This window comes from Zootermopsis nevadensis, unplaced genomic scaffold (assembly GCF_977971745.1).
Source record: "Zootermopsis nevadensis isolate Lab colony 2312 unplaced genomic scaffold, Znev_1.0 Znev_ptg000011l, whole genome shotgun sequence".
In the NCBI taxonomy this organism is placed as follows: Eukaryota; Metazoa; Arthropoda; class Insecta; order Blattodea; family Termopsidae; genus Zootermopsis; species Zootermopsis nevadensis.
In genome coordinates, this window is record NW_028259143.1 from 15,964,660 (window position 1) to 15,980,373 (window position 15,714).

At 40.6% G+C, this 15,714-nt stretch overlaps 2 protein-coding genes across 3 annotated transcripts in view; one reads left to right on the forward strand and one right to left on the reverse strand.

The window, feature by feature from the left end:
• The window catches only part of LOC110831392 (uncharacterized), a 79,787-nt gene extending 72,326 nt beyond the window's left edge, over positions 1-7,461 (forward strand). Inside the window, exon 7 of one of the 2 annotated variants that reach the window (XM_022067319.2) lies at positions 6,927-7,461. In XM_022067319.2, the coding sequence (XP_021923011.1) occupies positions 6,927-7,145 (219 nt within the window). In that variant the 3' untranslated portion in view covers positions 7,146-7,461. The remainder of the gene's footprint in view (positions 1-6,926) is intronic. The other variant, XM_022067320.2, reaches the window with a different exon arrangement.
• LOC110831388 (midasin) overlaps positions 1-15,714 on the reverse strand; it is a 293,633-nt gene that overhangs the window by 232,892 nt on the left and 45,027 nt on the right. The gene's annotated exons all lie outside the window — the stretch shown is intronic.

Below are 15,714 nucleotides of genomic sequence, written 5' to 3' on the forward strand. Positions count from 1 at the left end.
GAAAATCTTACGAATATAAAATATTAATAAATAAAGGTTGGAAAATTGAAGGAAAACAAAATAAGTAAACGCGAAAGGAAGTTTACAAATAATACAACTCGTCATTTGTCGGCCTCCAGGTCTATAAAACCTTCAGTCATCTACGTTGTTCACTTGTTAATGTGAAACCATGTTTCACACCCATTCAAAACAACGAAGAAAATTATTTAATATTTGCGTTTTTAGAGAGCACACGAGAATACTGAAGTTCTGAACCGGAAGATTTCGCGAATTTAATACGACATTCATCAATGTAACTTCCACGTCCGTGTCGCACCCAAATACAAATATCCACAGGCCTACCACAGTCTAACAGAGCGCATTCATCAGTTACCAGCGCAGCAATGAATCACTACTTAAGACATCATCATATGGGAAGTTCATGATCTTCAGTGCGTAACACATGTCTATAGGTTAACAGACGTGGAGTTTGGAGTATCAGACTTACGAGGTGCGATCGGAAAGTTTCCAGACTGTGTCAATAGAGGACGAACCGGATGTAGTACGAGCATCTGCCGCTAGGGGGTGCGGCCTACATTCATAGTGAATCAGTGAGCCAGCCGGCATCATCGAATTAGCATTTGTTTCTTAGTTACGGGCGTTTTGGTAGTGCATTACACCGACCCTCCTGCGATTTCGGAATGGCGTGTGCATCAAATTTTGCCAAAGACTCGCCAAAACGGCTACGGAAACCTATGAAATGCTAAAGCAAGCATTTGGGGAGTCCGCAATGGGTCGTGCACAAACTTTTGTGTGGCATTCACGTTTTAAAAATGGCCGAACCTCTGTCGATGATGACGAGCGTTCTGGACGACCATCTTCGAGCACAACGCCCGAAAATGTTACGAAGATCGACGTCGTACCATCAACGACTTGTGCGACATTGTTGGGATAGGCTGTGGGACCTGTCAGCTGATTCTAAAGGAAGAACTCCACATGCGACGCATCCTGTCTGAGGACCAGAAGCAGAATCGACTTGACTTCTCGTTTGTCAGGAGCTCAAAGATCTTGCAAGAACCGACCCCAACTTCCTTTCTAAGCTCCGTGTGACTTCTTCCTCTTCCCAAAAATAAAAATTCAGCTAAAGGGAAGGAGATTTGAGACGATAGAAGAGATTCAGGCAGAATCGCAGATGGTGCTTGACAGGCTGACAAAGAAAGATTTCCAGGGATGCTTCCAGGCTTGGCAGCGGCGCTGGGATCGTTGCGTTCACTCCCAGGGGAACTACTTCGAGGGTGATGGATGAATTTAATACCTAAGATAAGTGTACGGGTTTTTATATATATATATATATATATATATATATATATATATAGGCGCAGTCTTGAAACTTTCCGATCGCACCTCATATAACATTTTTACGTGCCATAGTTCAGGGCCTAGACTCTGGCTTCTGAACGCGACCCAGATATGATCCCAGGTGACTTCAAGTGAGATTATTGATGGATGAGTTCGTAATGGAAGAGTTCCTCGGTGGTATTTCTCTGCTCATTGTCATTCCGTCATTGCCCCATGTTCATCTAATACCACACCATGAGACGCCAGATAGGCGTAACCAAGCAACACAGCGGACTTCAACTCTAACCCGTCGCAATAAGGATCTTTTAGTACGTGTAGGGTGCACGCTCCAGAAGAGATTGTGGAAAATGCTCACTCAGACGACGGGGAATAAATCTTTTCGTATCCAGATACATTACATCTTTCCTTTCCTATATCTTCTTTAAAAGTACTTCAAAATGATGTGCAATGGTTGCAGAACTTGTAAAACAGTAGCCTACAAAAATGATTTAGGCGAACTAAGTCAACTTATTTCGTTTACCTGTAATGACTGAGGCATGCTTATTCCAGCAATGCGACTACGCTGTCCGTCCGAATGGTTACGCATCACAGCGTCGAAAAGCCCGGAGTTTATTTATCCCGACACGACTATCAACAAACAGCACGGTCAATACATCTCCTGGATATTCATGTCACAAAGGTATACGTTAAACAAAAGCTGGTCACTTTCGCAGTGAAATGCAGCAGAACGGAACGTAGCAACCTTCATGTCAAAGGTCATGGCGGTGATATTTCAGAAATAATAGTAAAGATTTCTGATGGCAGTTTGTGAGACAAACTTAGGTGACCCGATAAAAATATAAACGAATGCCGGCCATTAAAACTTGCGTATTACCCGTTTAAGAGATCGCGAATGTAGAGAAAAGACCATTTGGAGACTCAATCCCAATAGACCTCAAATTAAAAATGGTGCTGCGGTGTATATTGGATTTTATTGGCTAAGAGTAGACTCTAATTGCGGGATCTCGTGAAGGCAGTAATGAAATTTAGGGTACCAAACCCATAGGAAATTTTCTGACAATGTGAAAGACAAATGAACTTCTCAGCAACGTCTCTGCACAGTGAATGAAAGCTTCCAAGGTTCAGCAAATATATGAGAAATAAAATGACACAACTACATTTTTTTCCCGCAAAAGTTCAAGTAGATACAACACGTATACGCGGGGTATACGTAAAGCTCATTAACTTTACATCTCGAAAGATCTCGATTCGTGAGAAAATAAGATACCCACTGGGCAGGAGAACGGTTGAGACACAGCGCAGTTAAGATAATGGCGAAAAACCAAAAAAATTTCAGGAGCTACATTAGCACGAGAAATATAACCAAAAGGAATTTTAACGAATCTTTCACTGTTAAACAAACGCGCCCACAGTTTAGGCAAAAAGCAAGTTACATTGCTGATGTTGATACCCAGAGTATGATCACACAGAGACCGCCACATAGTAGTGATAAACCACGACCCTACAGGTCTTTACAAAATCAGTAATGTACGAGGTGCGATCGGAAAGTTTCTAGACTGCGCCTATAAAAACCCGTACACTTATCTCAGGTATTAAATTCATCCATCACCCTCGAAGTAGTTCCCCTGGGAGTGAACACAACGATCCCAGCGCCGCTGCCAAGCCTGGAAGCATCCCTGGAAATCTTTCTTTGTCAGCCTGTCAAGCACCATCTGCGATTCTGCCTGAATCTCTTCTATCGTCTCAATTCTCCTTCCCTTTAGCTGAATTTTCATCTTTGGGAAGAGGAAGAAGTCACACGGAGCTTAGAAAGGAAGTTGGGGTCGGTTCTTGCAAGATCATTGAGCTCCTCACAAACGAGAAGTCGATTCTGCTTCTGGTCCTCAGACAGGATGCGTCGCATGTGGAGTTCTTCCTTTAGAATCAGCTGACAGGTCCCATAGCCTATCCCAACAATGTCGCACAAGTCGTTGATGGTACGACGTCGATCTTCGTGAATGGCCTGCCGAATCTTCGTAACATTTTCGGGCGTTGTGCTCGAAGATGGTCGTCCAGAACGCTCGTCATCATCGACAGAGGTTCGGCCATTTTTAAAACGTGAATGCCACACAAAAGTTTGTGCACGACCCTTTGCGGACTCCCCAAATGCTTGCTTTAGCATTTCATAGGTTTCCGTAGCCGTTTTGGCGTGTCTTTGGCAAGAGATTCAGGCAGAATCGCAGATGGTGCTTGACAGGCTGACAAAGAAAGATTTCCAGGGATGCTTCCAGGCTTGGCAGCGGCGCTGGGATCGTTGTGTTCACTCCCAGGGGAACTACTTCGAGGGTGATGGATGAATTTAATACCTGAGATAAGTGTACGGGTTTTTATACGCGCAGTCTTGAAACTTTCCGATCGCACCTAGTAAGTGTTCATCTCAAATCGCACTGAAACTCTCAGGCACCAGATACCCCGCGTTTCCGATCAAGAGAAGTCAGCACAGTCTGCATCCTTGCGATCCGCTGTTACACGTTCAAATAAATCCCTCCTAACACTGGTTAGCAGAAGGGAATCCAGAAAAAGCTTAAAACGTAATGAGGGCTGTGGGAATCCAACCACGTGTTGAGGCAGGAACTATGATGGAAAACACGGTAACAAATGAAACGAGCGGCCCGTTATAATAAATCTTTCTAACAAAACGTGTTTTAGGAATGAAATGTATACGAGAGGATGAGAAAATACACGAATTAAAGGTGCCGGAACATTACTCAATCATTAAAAAGATCCGTGTTTGGGAAGTCGGGAGTTCTGTTTCCTTGTAATCGCATCGTAACGTCCACGACCTCCACAAACACAGCGACGAGGGCATTACATCAACAGCAGAATTTCAAAACGAACTGTAGAGTCACAGCCTCGTACGCAAAAGGTCTCGGATTCTATCACCCGCACAACAGTAGCCACAAATGTCGAAATAGAAATAAATAATATAGGATTTGAGGCTTTCTCGGGCAATCAGCCGCGTTAACTGGTTACCGTAGTAAACCGACGTTTCGGGAACCAACTCTGTCCCCATCATCAGGGTTCTGATGTGATTAGATACCTCGTAAGTCGCCTTAACTGGTTACCGTAGTAAACCGACGTTTCGGGAACCAACTCTGTCCCCATCATCAGGGTTATGATGTGATTAGATACCTCGTAAGTCGCCTTAACTGGTTACCGTAGTAAACCGACGTTTCGGGAACCAACTCTGTCCCCATCATCAGGGTTCTGATGTGACTAGATATCTCGTAAGTCGCCTTAACTGGTTACCGTAGTAAACCGACGTTTCGGGAACCAACTCTGTCCCCATCATCAGGGTTCTGATGAGATTAGATATCTCGTTAAGTCGCCTTAACTGGTTACCGTAGTAAAACCAGTTAACGCGGCTGATTGACCGAGAAGATTTTATTGAGAAATAAATAAATCTGTCAGTTGAGAAACAATGATAAAAAAGATATCAGAACCAACATCGCAAATAAAACGTTCCTCAAGCTGGTTACTGTTGTGTTTGAAAAAAAACCCTTCACATGATATTATGAAACTGTTCGACCTCGTGCAATCCTTTTGGAGCTGAAATACCGCAGATTAATAATTCTAATATCAACCACTAACAACAGCCCTTCAGCTATCGCCATAAAATCACGAAGTTATCACCCTGGTTTCAATTCTGAATAAAAGAATCCTGTAGGACGCATATATATATAAATAAATAAATATATTCCTTAGACGCACTAATGACCCGCACTTAACTTCGCAGATTAGAGATTAGGGCTGATCCCTGAATGCTGTAAAACTCACACGGAACAATAACGCCATGTTTTCGTCAGCTAAGCGTGCTTCCGGAAATGAACGCGGACGTCAACTCTGGAGAATTAAAAGCTGTCGAGACTGGAGTTACACAAATGGAGACAACATTCGGGGCAAAAATTAATTACGGATCAATGCAGTGTAAGAAATTAAACCGCCGTCCTTGTCTGTAGATTTATATCTCATAACTCTGCGAGAAAGTCCACATAGATAAATATCAGGGACTACCAATCCGGTGAAACTAGAGAAGAAAATTTCTTTGGTTTATTATAAGAAATATTCCTGCATTCGCAAAGGCACAAAAGACTACGTAGGCCAGTTTCCACTGATGAACTGACAGCCAAGCATCAGAATTTCAGTCAATACCAGCATCACAAAGGAGCTCAGCTTTAAGATGCGTGTCACGTGTGTCGCAAATTGTGTTGAGCCCAAGGAAAGACGTTCGGACATTTCGTGAAAACTTGGAGTTCAACAATACGTCGTCAAACGCTGAAGTTACGTTCACGAAAGCCACAGAACCAAGGCTTTTTTTTGGGAATCTGGGGCGTAGGGCAACTGTCCCTGCTGCAGACAATCGCCTGGTCCTCCACTAAACGCAAAACAAGGATTGGAAACGTGCATTCTTTGAAGGACACGAAACTTCCAGACGTGTTCCTTGCAACAGAGGACTCCCAGTACAATCCTGGCGCCGAAAAATGTCTCTCTCTTTTTCTTTTCCGTGTAAAATGAGTGAACATGCGTATAAGACCACATACCGCGGATGAAAAAACCGCATATAAGAGGTGCGATCGGAAAGTTTCAAGACTGTGTCAATAGCGGGCGAACCGGGTGTAGTACGAGCTTCTGCCGCTAGGGGGTGCGGCCTACATTCATAGTGAATCAGTGAGCCAGCCGGCATCATCGAATTAGCATTTGTTTCTTAGTTACGGGCGTTTTGGTAGTGCATTACACCGACCCTCCTGCGATTTCGGAATGGCGTGTGCATCAAATTTTGCCAAAGACTCGCCAAAACGGCTACGGAAACCTATGAAATGCTAAAGCAAGCATTTGGGGAGTCCGCAAACTTTTGTGTGGCATTCACGTTTTAAAAATGGCCGAACCTCTGTCGATGATGACGAGCGTTCTGGACGACCATCTTCGAGCACAACGCCCGAAAATGTTACGAAGATCGACGTCGTACCATCAACGACTTGTGCGACATTGTTGGGATAGGCTATGGGACCTGTCAGCTGATTCTAAAGGAAAAACTCCACATGCGACACATCCTGTCTGAGGACCAGAAGCAGAATCGACTTGACTTCTCGTTTGTCAGGAGCTCAAAGATCTTCCAAGAACCGACCCCAACTTCCTTTCTAAGCTCCGTGTGACTTCTTCCTCTTCCCAAAGATGAAAATTCAGCCAAAGGGAAGGAGATTTGAGACGATAGAAGAGATTCAGGCAGAATCGCAGATGGTGCTTGACAGGCTGACAAAGAAAGATTTCCAGGGATGCTTCCAGGTTTGGCAGCGGCGCTGGGATCGTTGTGTTCACTCCCAGGGGAACTACTTCGAGGGTGATGGATGAATTTAATACCTGAGATAAGTGTACGGGTTTTTATAGGCGCAGTCTAGAAACTTTCCGATCGCACCTCGTAAATGAAAATCCGCGGATACTTGAATTCCGCGGTTGCTGAAGCATTACCGTAACTTAAAAAAATATTTCTACATGTACTTATTCCAATTCCAAGTACTTCTAACGCAGCCTCTGTATCTCCTATGTCTTAGGGAAACGAGAATTTGATCCATCGCAATGACCTATGGGGTCCGTCCATCAACAGCCACCAGCAGATTCAAATTCTCGACGAAGACGACGACGAAATGACGACAATGTGTCCAGTGCTGCCACTCAACGGTGGTGAGAGTGTAAGGCAGTACTCGTCCAATACTTGCAGTGAACTGGGTTCGCCTCCCGGCTCACAACAAGGCACGAGTAGCAGCGAGTGAAACATCACACAGGGGATCCTGCCAAAGATCCTGGATTGCACGCACTCGCCTTCGCTATAGGCATCACACAACACGCACGCCAATAACATGGAAACGATAAGAAATAAGATTCTTTTGGCTATTCCTGCTCTTAGAACATCCATCTTAAAAGAAATATCCACTTTCAAGATTAAGCAAATAGACCTACATGTAATCGTTTAAAGCTTATTTACGAAAAAGTGAAACCTAAATTGCAGACAGACGTAAAATGATGTACATTGACGCTGGAACAAAATATCAAATTCACATCCTGAAAAAACACAATCCGTTCAGAGAACCTGAAGTTTCTTTCATTTGCCAGTGAACCCAATTTCGTAAAACCATTTCATAGCGAGAGGTCAGTAAACGTCAATTACTCCAAGTTGTACGTACGCCTACGTGAAATAGTTAAGATTATTCGCTCAAATAAACATTCTTCGCCGCCATAATTAATCACTAATGAGTCAGACAGAGATCTGTGGACAGTCAGCTGTAGAAACCATCAGTGGAGTAAATCTGCGTTAACTAAACACCCTCCCTACCACAAAATGACATTACGAAATAACGCCAAATGATTAACAGACGCACAGGGCAAATTACAATTTACAAATTTTCCTCTCTAAAGATCGGAAGATATAAAGACCTCGCACGTTCCTTTCAAATGAATTTCTAACATATTTATTCAATTACATTTCATTTTCTTAATTACCATCAATGTACCGGTAACATCCCGCAGAATCGATACACGGGAGACAATGAGATCCACGTCACTAAATCCAGCCATTAAATAGCACCAACATTTAACTACGAATCAATTATATGGACCAAAATGTGAGGGTGTCAGAATAAACGGGAAAGAGACTGATAAACTAATCCGAGACGACTACGATAATTACCCTCCTCTTAACACTTCGATGTTTATATCAGGAGCGTAACACTAAACCACGGAGGTGTCGAGGATCAGCAGCGCAAACTCAAGACATACACAAGAGGTTGCCCGTTCAAAGTGACAGAAATTCCCTGAATTGTCACGTCAACATGCTGGCCTACAGATGAAGTCCTATAAAACTGTATTGCATGTGCTCTCTCTACAATCAAGTGCACGGATTATTCCATGACGCAAAAGTAAATTTCACGCACTCGTAATTGCGACGAACAAATTCGCAGGCCTATAAGAACGTAGAACGTAGTGAAGACTGCCCACATACGAGGTGCGATCGGAAAGTTTCCAGACTGCGCGTATAAAAACCCGTACACTTATCTCAGGTATTAAATTCATCCATCACCCTCGAAGTAGTTCCCCTGGGAGTGAACACAACGATCCCAGCGCCGCTGCCAAGCCTGGAAACATCCCTGGAAATCTTTCTTTGTCAGCCTGTCAAGCACCATCTGCGATTCTGTCTGAATCTCTTCTATCGTCTCAAATCTCCTTCCCTTTAGCTGAATTTTCATCTTTGGGAAGAGGGAGAAGTCACACGGAGCTTAGAAAGGAAGCTGGGGTCGGTTCTTGAAAGATCTTTGAGCTCCTGACAAACGAGAAGTCGATTCTGCTTCTGGTCCTCAGACAGGATGCGTCGCATGTGGAGTTCTTCCTTTAGAATCAGCTGACAGGTCCCATAACCTATCCCAACAATGTCGCACAAGTCGTTGATGGTACGACGTCGATCTTCGTAACATTTTCGGGCGTTGTGCTCGAAGATGGTCGTCCAGAACGCTCGTCATCATCGACAGAGGTTCGGCCATTTTTAAAACGTGAATGCCACACAAAAGTTTGTGCACGACCCATTGCGGACTCCCCAAATGCTTGCTTTAGCATGTCATAGGTTTCCGTAGCCGTTTTGGCGAGTCTTTGGCAAGAGATTCAGGCAGAATCGCAGATGGTGCTTGACAGGCTGACAAAGAAAGATTTCCAGGGATGCTTCCAGGCTTGGCAGCGGCGCTGTGATCGTTGTGTTCACTCCCAGGGGAACTACTTCGAGGGTGATGGATGAATTTAATACCTGATATAAGTGTACGGGTTTTTATACGCACAGTCTTGAAACTTTCCGTTCGCACCTCGTACATCAAAGTAAAGAGTAAAGCTGTCTCTCTACGCGTCATGTAGGCGCTTGGGGGGAAAGACTAATTCCCAACTCAGTGTACTAATACCGGTATGTAAGTTTCTTCGAGATGTTTCTCACACAGCACAAATATCGTTAAATCACTTAGTAAAAGAAAACCAGTTTCAGGGCACCCACCTAAACTTTTCAATTCAAAACGGTGTTATCCAGTGAACATTATGCCTCAGCAAAAGATCTTCACACCAAGACAACTGAAGGCGAGGTAACTCTATATATAATCATTTGTTTCTTCGTATTTCTCGTCATTTTGTACAAATTTGATTCTTGAGATGGTAAAGTTGTGCCATATTGTGATATAATAAATATATATTAAATCTTGTCCGTCTAATCACAATAAATTCTTATTAAATATTAAAATATTATAATAATTAACATTTAAAATATTTAAAATATTATAATAATTAACATTTAAAATATTTAAAATATTAAATGATGTTCTTTATCGAAATATTCGAATATTTCGATAAAGAACATCATTTAATATTTTAAATGTTAATTATTATATTTTAAATATTTTAAATGTTAATTATTATAATATTTTAATATTTAATAAGAATTTATTGTGATTAGACGGACAAGATTTAATATAAATTTGATTCTGTTTACTACAGTCGCCCTTTTCCAAAGCCGCTTCGCAAGTGTCAGTATCCTCTATGCTGTGTAAAATAATAGTAGTAATGTTGAAAACTCTTGTAATAAGCAAATGTATCAGAAAATACCGAATTCAAACGAAAGGATTTGTACGAAGAAAATCTTTTGCCAAACAACTGAAACATGGAGATGCTTCATTGATAATTAACTAATATTTTAATATTTTCCGTCAAATCACAATTTTAATAAGATAATAAAATATAAAATATTTAAAATATCATTTCACCTTCCGCATCGAATGATCTCAAACGTTCCAATTTGTAAATCGATCATTCGATGCGGAACGTGAAATGATATTTTAAATATTTTATATTTTATTATCTTATTAAAATTGTGATTTGACGGAAAATATTAAGATATTAACCTAATTCACAATATGACGCAAATATACTACCTTATGATAATTAACTGCCAAATGCATTACTGTAATTTGACGTTTTAACTATAAAATTATTCTGTGGGCTTAAATGTATGCGTACGTTAAGAAACTATCATTTTTAAACGAAATCACTACTGTTGCATCTCCAGTATTATGAATGATAATTAAAAATCAAATTAATTGTTTTACGAAAATATTACTGAAACCTGGCATTCTGTTTCAATCGTACTGATAAGGCAATTATTCACATCTGCACACATTATTAATCATGGTGTATATCACTTAAAATATTCTACAAAGCTCACATTCGAATGATATGTAACTTGCCAATAGCCTGTATTTAGTTAAGAAATCAAACAAATACGTAGTCACAGAACGAGGCCATTCATTAGCTATTCATTGGTGTGAATTGTCCCCAAACCCCGTTCCGGGGCTGACGGGAAGGGGCTCAGACCCCTGAAGATTTTAACGGCGGTGTGTCCAAAGACGGTCGTCTTAATATATTTTTATATTTATAAATATCAAAGTTAACCATAAGAGAAGTTAACGACAGAGAAAAATTGTCAGCGGAACTACGGTTCCGGAGAATTTGACGTAAATACGTCTATACGGAAAGGAAGTTTATATATTGGCTTTATTCTAAATATTTCCTTTATACATGCTTTACAATTGAGTAAAGTTTGATTAAGACTTTGCTTATTTAACTTGAATTAGTTACGCTTAAGATGGGTCTGTGGTAGATGAATGTAATATAAAGTAATGTAATGTAATGTTTTATAGGTAACAACAATGCCGAGTAAACAGATGAGGTTTCCTAAGTAACATAACAATGAAGTTACACGTTTTCGTAACACTTTTTCGTAACACTTTTTCGTAACACTATTTCGTAACAATTTTTCGTAACACATTTTTGCCGAATGACATTGACCCTAAAATATAGACGTATTTACGTCAAAAATCCACATTACACTGGCCAAATGAAATGTTTTTGAGGACTAAAATGTTTATATTCGGAAAATAACCTTATATAAAATAACTAAATCGAAACTGGATACACGCTAATGGTACAATATTTATCTCCTTACGTCACAACTAATTTGATGTTTTTTTTCGAAAGAGCACTGACTGTACCAGCTACTAGTATATCATATCGTTAATTGTATTGAAGTGTTGTTGTTCACAAATGTATTGATGTCCTGTGAATTTCAGTTCTATTTCTGAATCTGTGTCAACGAACTGTCTTCACCATTTAAAGTTTCCAGAACGAAATGTTCTTTTTCTAGAGTAATCAACTTTCTGTCAGGTTCTGATGCTTTACATTGCATCAATTGTCATGTATTCGGGTAAATTAAGTGTATTCAATAGTATTACTAAAGTATTTGCTATTATCCTCCCTTTAAAAAATGTGTAACGTGCTCGAATAAACCTAACTACAAACGTCTTCTGAGGTAGGAGTGAGCTACGTTGCTAGGATTCGTCAGTGTCTGAACTTTTAGATGCTGAAAACTGCCGGGATTTTCCTCGTTTCAAAGACCTTTATTTTTTTTTTGTAGTGTTCTGTCTGACGACAGGTCCATATGAACGGGATCCTTCCATCCTTTTCTCGGACTGGGACCTGTTCATATACGTTCTTGGCAGATGATCCAGAAGTGGTTTGCCATTGCCTTCTTCTGTGTGTGAATGGAGTAATTGTTGGGATGCCACGGAGGAAAACTCCGTGTTGCCTAGACCACGGCCTTGCCCAACACAAGTTATAAATTCGGGCACCGCCGGGAATCGAACCCGAGACCCCAGGATTACAAGGCCAGCGTTCTAACCGCTAGACCACCTTGGCACTTCAAAGACCTACAGGCCTAAAATAGCAAACTCAGCTGTAAAATTCTCGGTACACGACTTTAATAACGTGGAACTTACGTCTAGACTTTGGTTGACTGGAGGCGTGTTCTGTCATTATAAAATGTGAAGTCAATACAATCCGTTCTATTACGTTACATAGACATCAAGGCCCTTTGTTTCAAATTCTTCAACATGACATACGCCCTTCCCAATGTCCTAATGAGGAATCCGTTGCCCCGACAACACTAAATGTACTACGCCTGTGGCGTATACAACCCGTCACGAACATAGAATTTATTTTACGAATCCACAAAGTTAAAATAATAGTATCCAAGGTTCGCCAATGGACTTGAGAGAGTTTTTATTACAGACAGAACTGTAACATTTGGTGCACGTTACACATTTTACAAGAATTTTCCGAGTAAAGAAAAGTGTTCTTATATTTCACGTTCCTCAAAAGCAAAAAATAACACGTGCATATATTTTTGACCGTACTTATAGCAAATAAATATCCCATAAACGTTTCTACTTCCATTAATACTAAAATGGCGGTCAATTACGAAATGCGTTTTTACCAGCAAATAAAATAAAAAATAAAAAAACATACAAGTCAATAATGCCACTGTGATAACATAAAAAGTTGACGCTTGCCTATCGTGAGTTACTCTTTCTTGAAGTGCTGAAGTTATCTTCTCAATAGTTCCACTTAAGCTCACCAAATCACAAATTTACCGTGTACATTTCCTCATTAAAGTGGCTTCTGCATTACATAAAAGCCAGTTTGATGGTCTTACGAGACGGACCTCGGGGTAAACGTTCAAATTACATAATACGTAATCATGGTTCCTTTGTAACTGCTGTTAAAACTATTTCAGATTACTCTATGGGCCATTAGTCTTAACTTACCTGTGTTTGTAGCGGCTCTAACTACTAACAGCAACGTATCCCCGCTGAGATGACAGGCAACCAAAACAAATTCCCCTCTCCTCCCACTCCTTACGATACACGCGGTGTTACTACCTTTCCTGCAAACATTTACTGCTATCATACTGGTGCTGTCTCTATTACCGAAATGTATACCTCCTACACTGTACAAATATACAAACGGTTGTTCTAAACAATCACGAACGAACATACTTTTACTTAAAAGTCAACAAACACCAAACGAATGAGTGTTTTCCTCACGCGCAGTTCTCGAAGTAGCTAGTCACCGCGCTGTTCAAATTAATACGCATCCTCCCCAAGATGTTTGTACACAAAGAACTTTAGTAGCATCCACGACAGTAAACATTAACACTGTTTACGTAATAAATGCGATAAATATGACATTCTTCATCATTATGACTGCAAATAATAATATAACTAATGAATTATTTAAAAAACGAGAATAATAAAATAACGAGGGACGAGGTCTGTTAACAGTAACAGCGCCTCGTGTCTTATATGGGGAAGGAATTTCAGGTAGAAAGAAGGTACGAAAGAGACAGTGGAAAGTAAGAAAGTGGGAGAGAAATGACGATAGGATTGGGAAGGAGTGAGGAAGGAAGGAACGGGTCAGTGCACAATGAACATATTGTCCGTCTCGTGGACGATTAGGGTTAGGATTAATGATAATGACGTGAGGATACGCGTTGAAAACCACATCGCAGTGGAAAGACTAAATCTCAAGCAATCATCTCTCTTCGCAGTAAGCTCGTAATAAAATATATTCATTTCCGGTGCTTGCTTCTTCCGGGGAAACCTTGCAGATACAAAATGAGTGAAGTGACAGTCAAAACTCTGACGCAAGACAGTAACTCACGAGAAAAGCACAGTTTGGTCCCAGTTACTGTACATTTATACTAAGAAGTATTATATCATTCTATTGGCCTCTGCTTATAATGTGCTCAAATTACTCATTAAATACGATAATCTATTATCAGCCATCACGTACGTAGAAATAATACCGCTATAAAAATCACAAAAACTTTAACTGTGTTTCCAAATTCATTTCCCAAACTCCTGTGTTAAATCGTACTCACATAAACAGCACTAGTATTGAATCGATTTCCAATTATACCTTAAAGCCAAAAAGCCAATTTCTACTAACTATCGTACTAACAAATCGCCCCAGAAACTTTCCATATACACGTTAAGCAAAACAGAGGATAATCAACTCTCCGGTCATTTATATGACTACCAGGGAAATTACGTCCTTGAAGGCAGGAGAACAGACTAAACGTTTCAAGAGGACAGCTGTTTTCTGGGTTGCAGTGCCGTGTAGTCTGATAGAGGTTTCGGAGGTCCTTGCTGCCTCCATCATCAGGGCGATCGCGCGACAACCCAGAAGACAGCCATCTTTAAACTCACCTCCACGAGAACCTTAGATCTCGCACAAATCACGTCCGAATTTTGAAGAGTCAGATAATATTACGTCTTAGTCGTTATGCCAACCGCGCAAAAACAGAATTCCCCGATTGTTCCCACTTCCCCCTAACAACTCCGGGTTGTTGAGAAAACTCAAAATAAAAATACTTCCATCACAGAGAAAATTCATGCTCAAAAACTAACTCCATAATTCCGTTCCATATTCCTGAACACACCCAACGTGACATCTCAAAAAAAAAAAAACTAAAAAAACCAGTGCCTAAAATTAAAACATGCAACCCAGAATTGTATTTTAAAAATTATAAACAATGAATCATTTCTGAAAAAAAAGAATAATATGTTTATACAGACTAGCGTCTGAAAAGGTTTATAATCCAATATGTAAATACAAAACATTTTATTACGTTTAAAGTGTATAAATAACCACACAATAAAATTAATTTTAAAATTGCTGCATTAAATACATGTGATTCAATCCCAACGAAGACTAGTCTTTTGAATCCTACGCAACACCTTCCTTATCCCTACGCCAACGCGTCGAAGGAGGTCCCCCAGGGACTGAACGCAGTTCCAGGAAAGAAGAGGATTTCGAGGTAAGACTCGACGGGACCGGCCGGAGAGCTCATCAACTCATCTTGAATTTCGGAACAGTTCCACGAAGCTGACGCCTTGTCAATGGGTGCAGTTCCTATTATTATGCGTTATTTGCACGAACAGCGTGGGGAGAACGCTCTTAAGCTTAAGCGGGAAAACACTGAAGACGTCAATAAAGGAAAGCACTCGGAAAGTAAGCGTAAAGAACATGTTACCAAATCTATTTTTTAAAAAAAAAATAACAAGGGTTCTGACAAAGTATGGAACTAATTAAGAAGCTCACAACGGGTTCTTGCAATGAAAATGCTGTGAAAGCTTCGTACGAAGTGTCCATGCTCATAGATGAACCTGGAAAACCTCATACAGACACTAAAGAACTTATATTACCCGCTGCAATAGCCGTGGTTACTGCAGTGGTCGGAGAAAAGGCAGAGAGAATTTCGAGGCATTGTCTGACGACACATAAACAAGCGAATTGGCAACATTTCAGACAACGTAAAAAAACAATTGACTGAACGAATTTGTAGTACGAATTATAGCCTACAGGTGGATGGGAGTACGGACTTCGCAAGCAAATCTCATTTACTGTGTTACGTTAGATAGT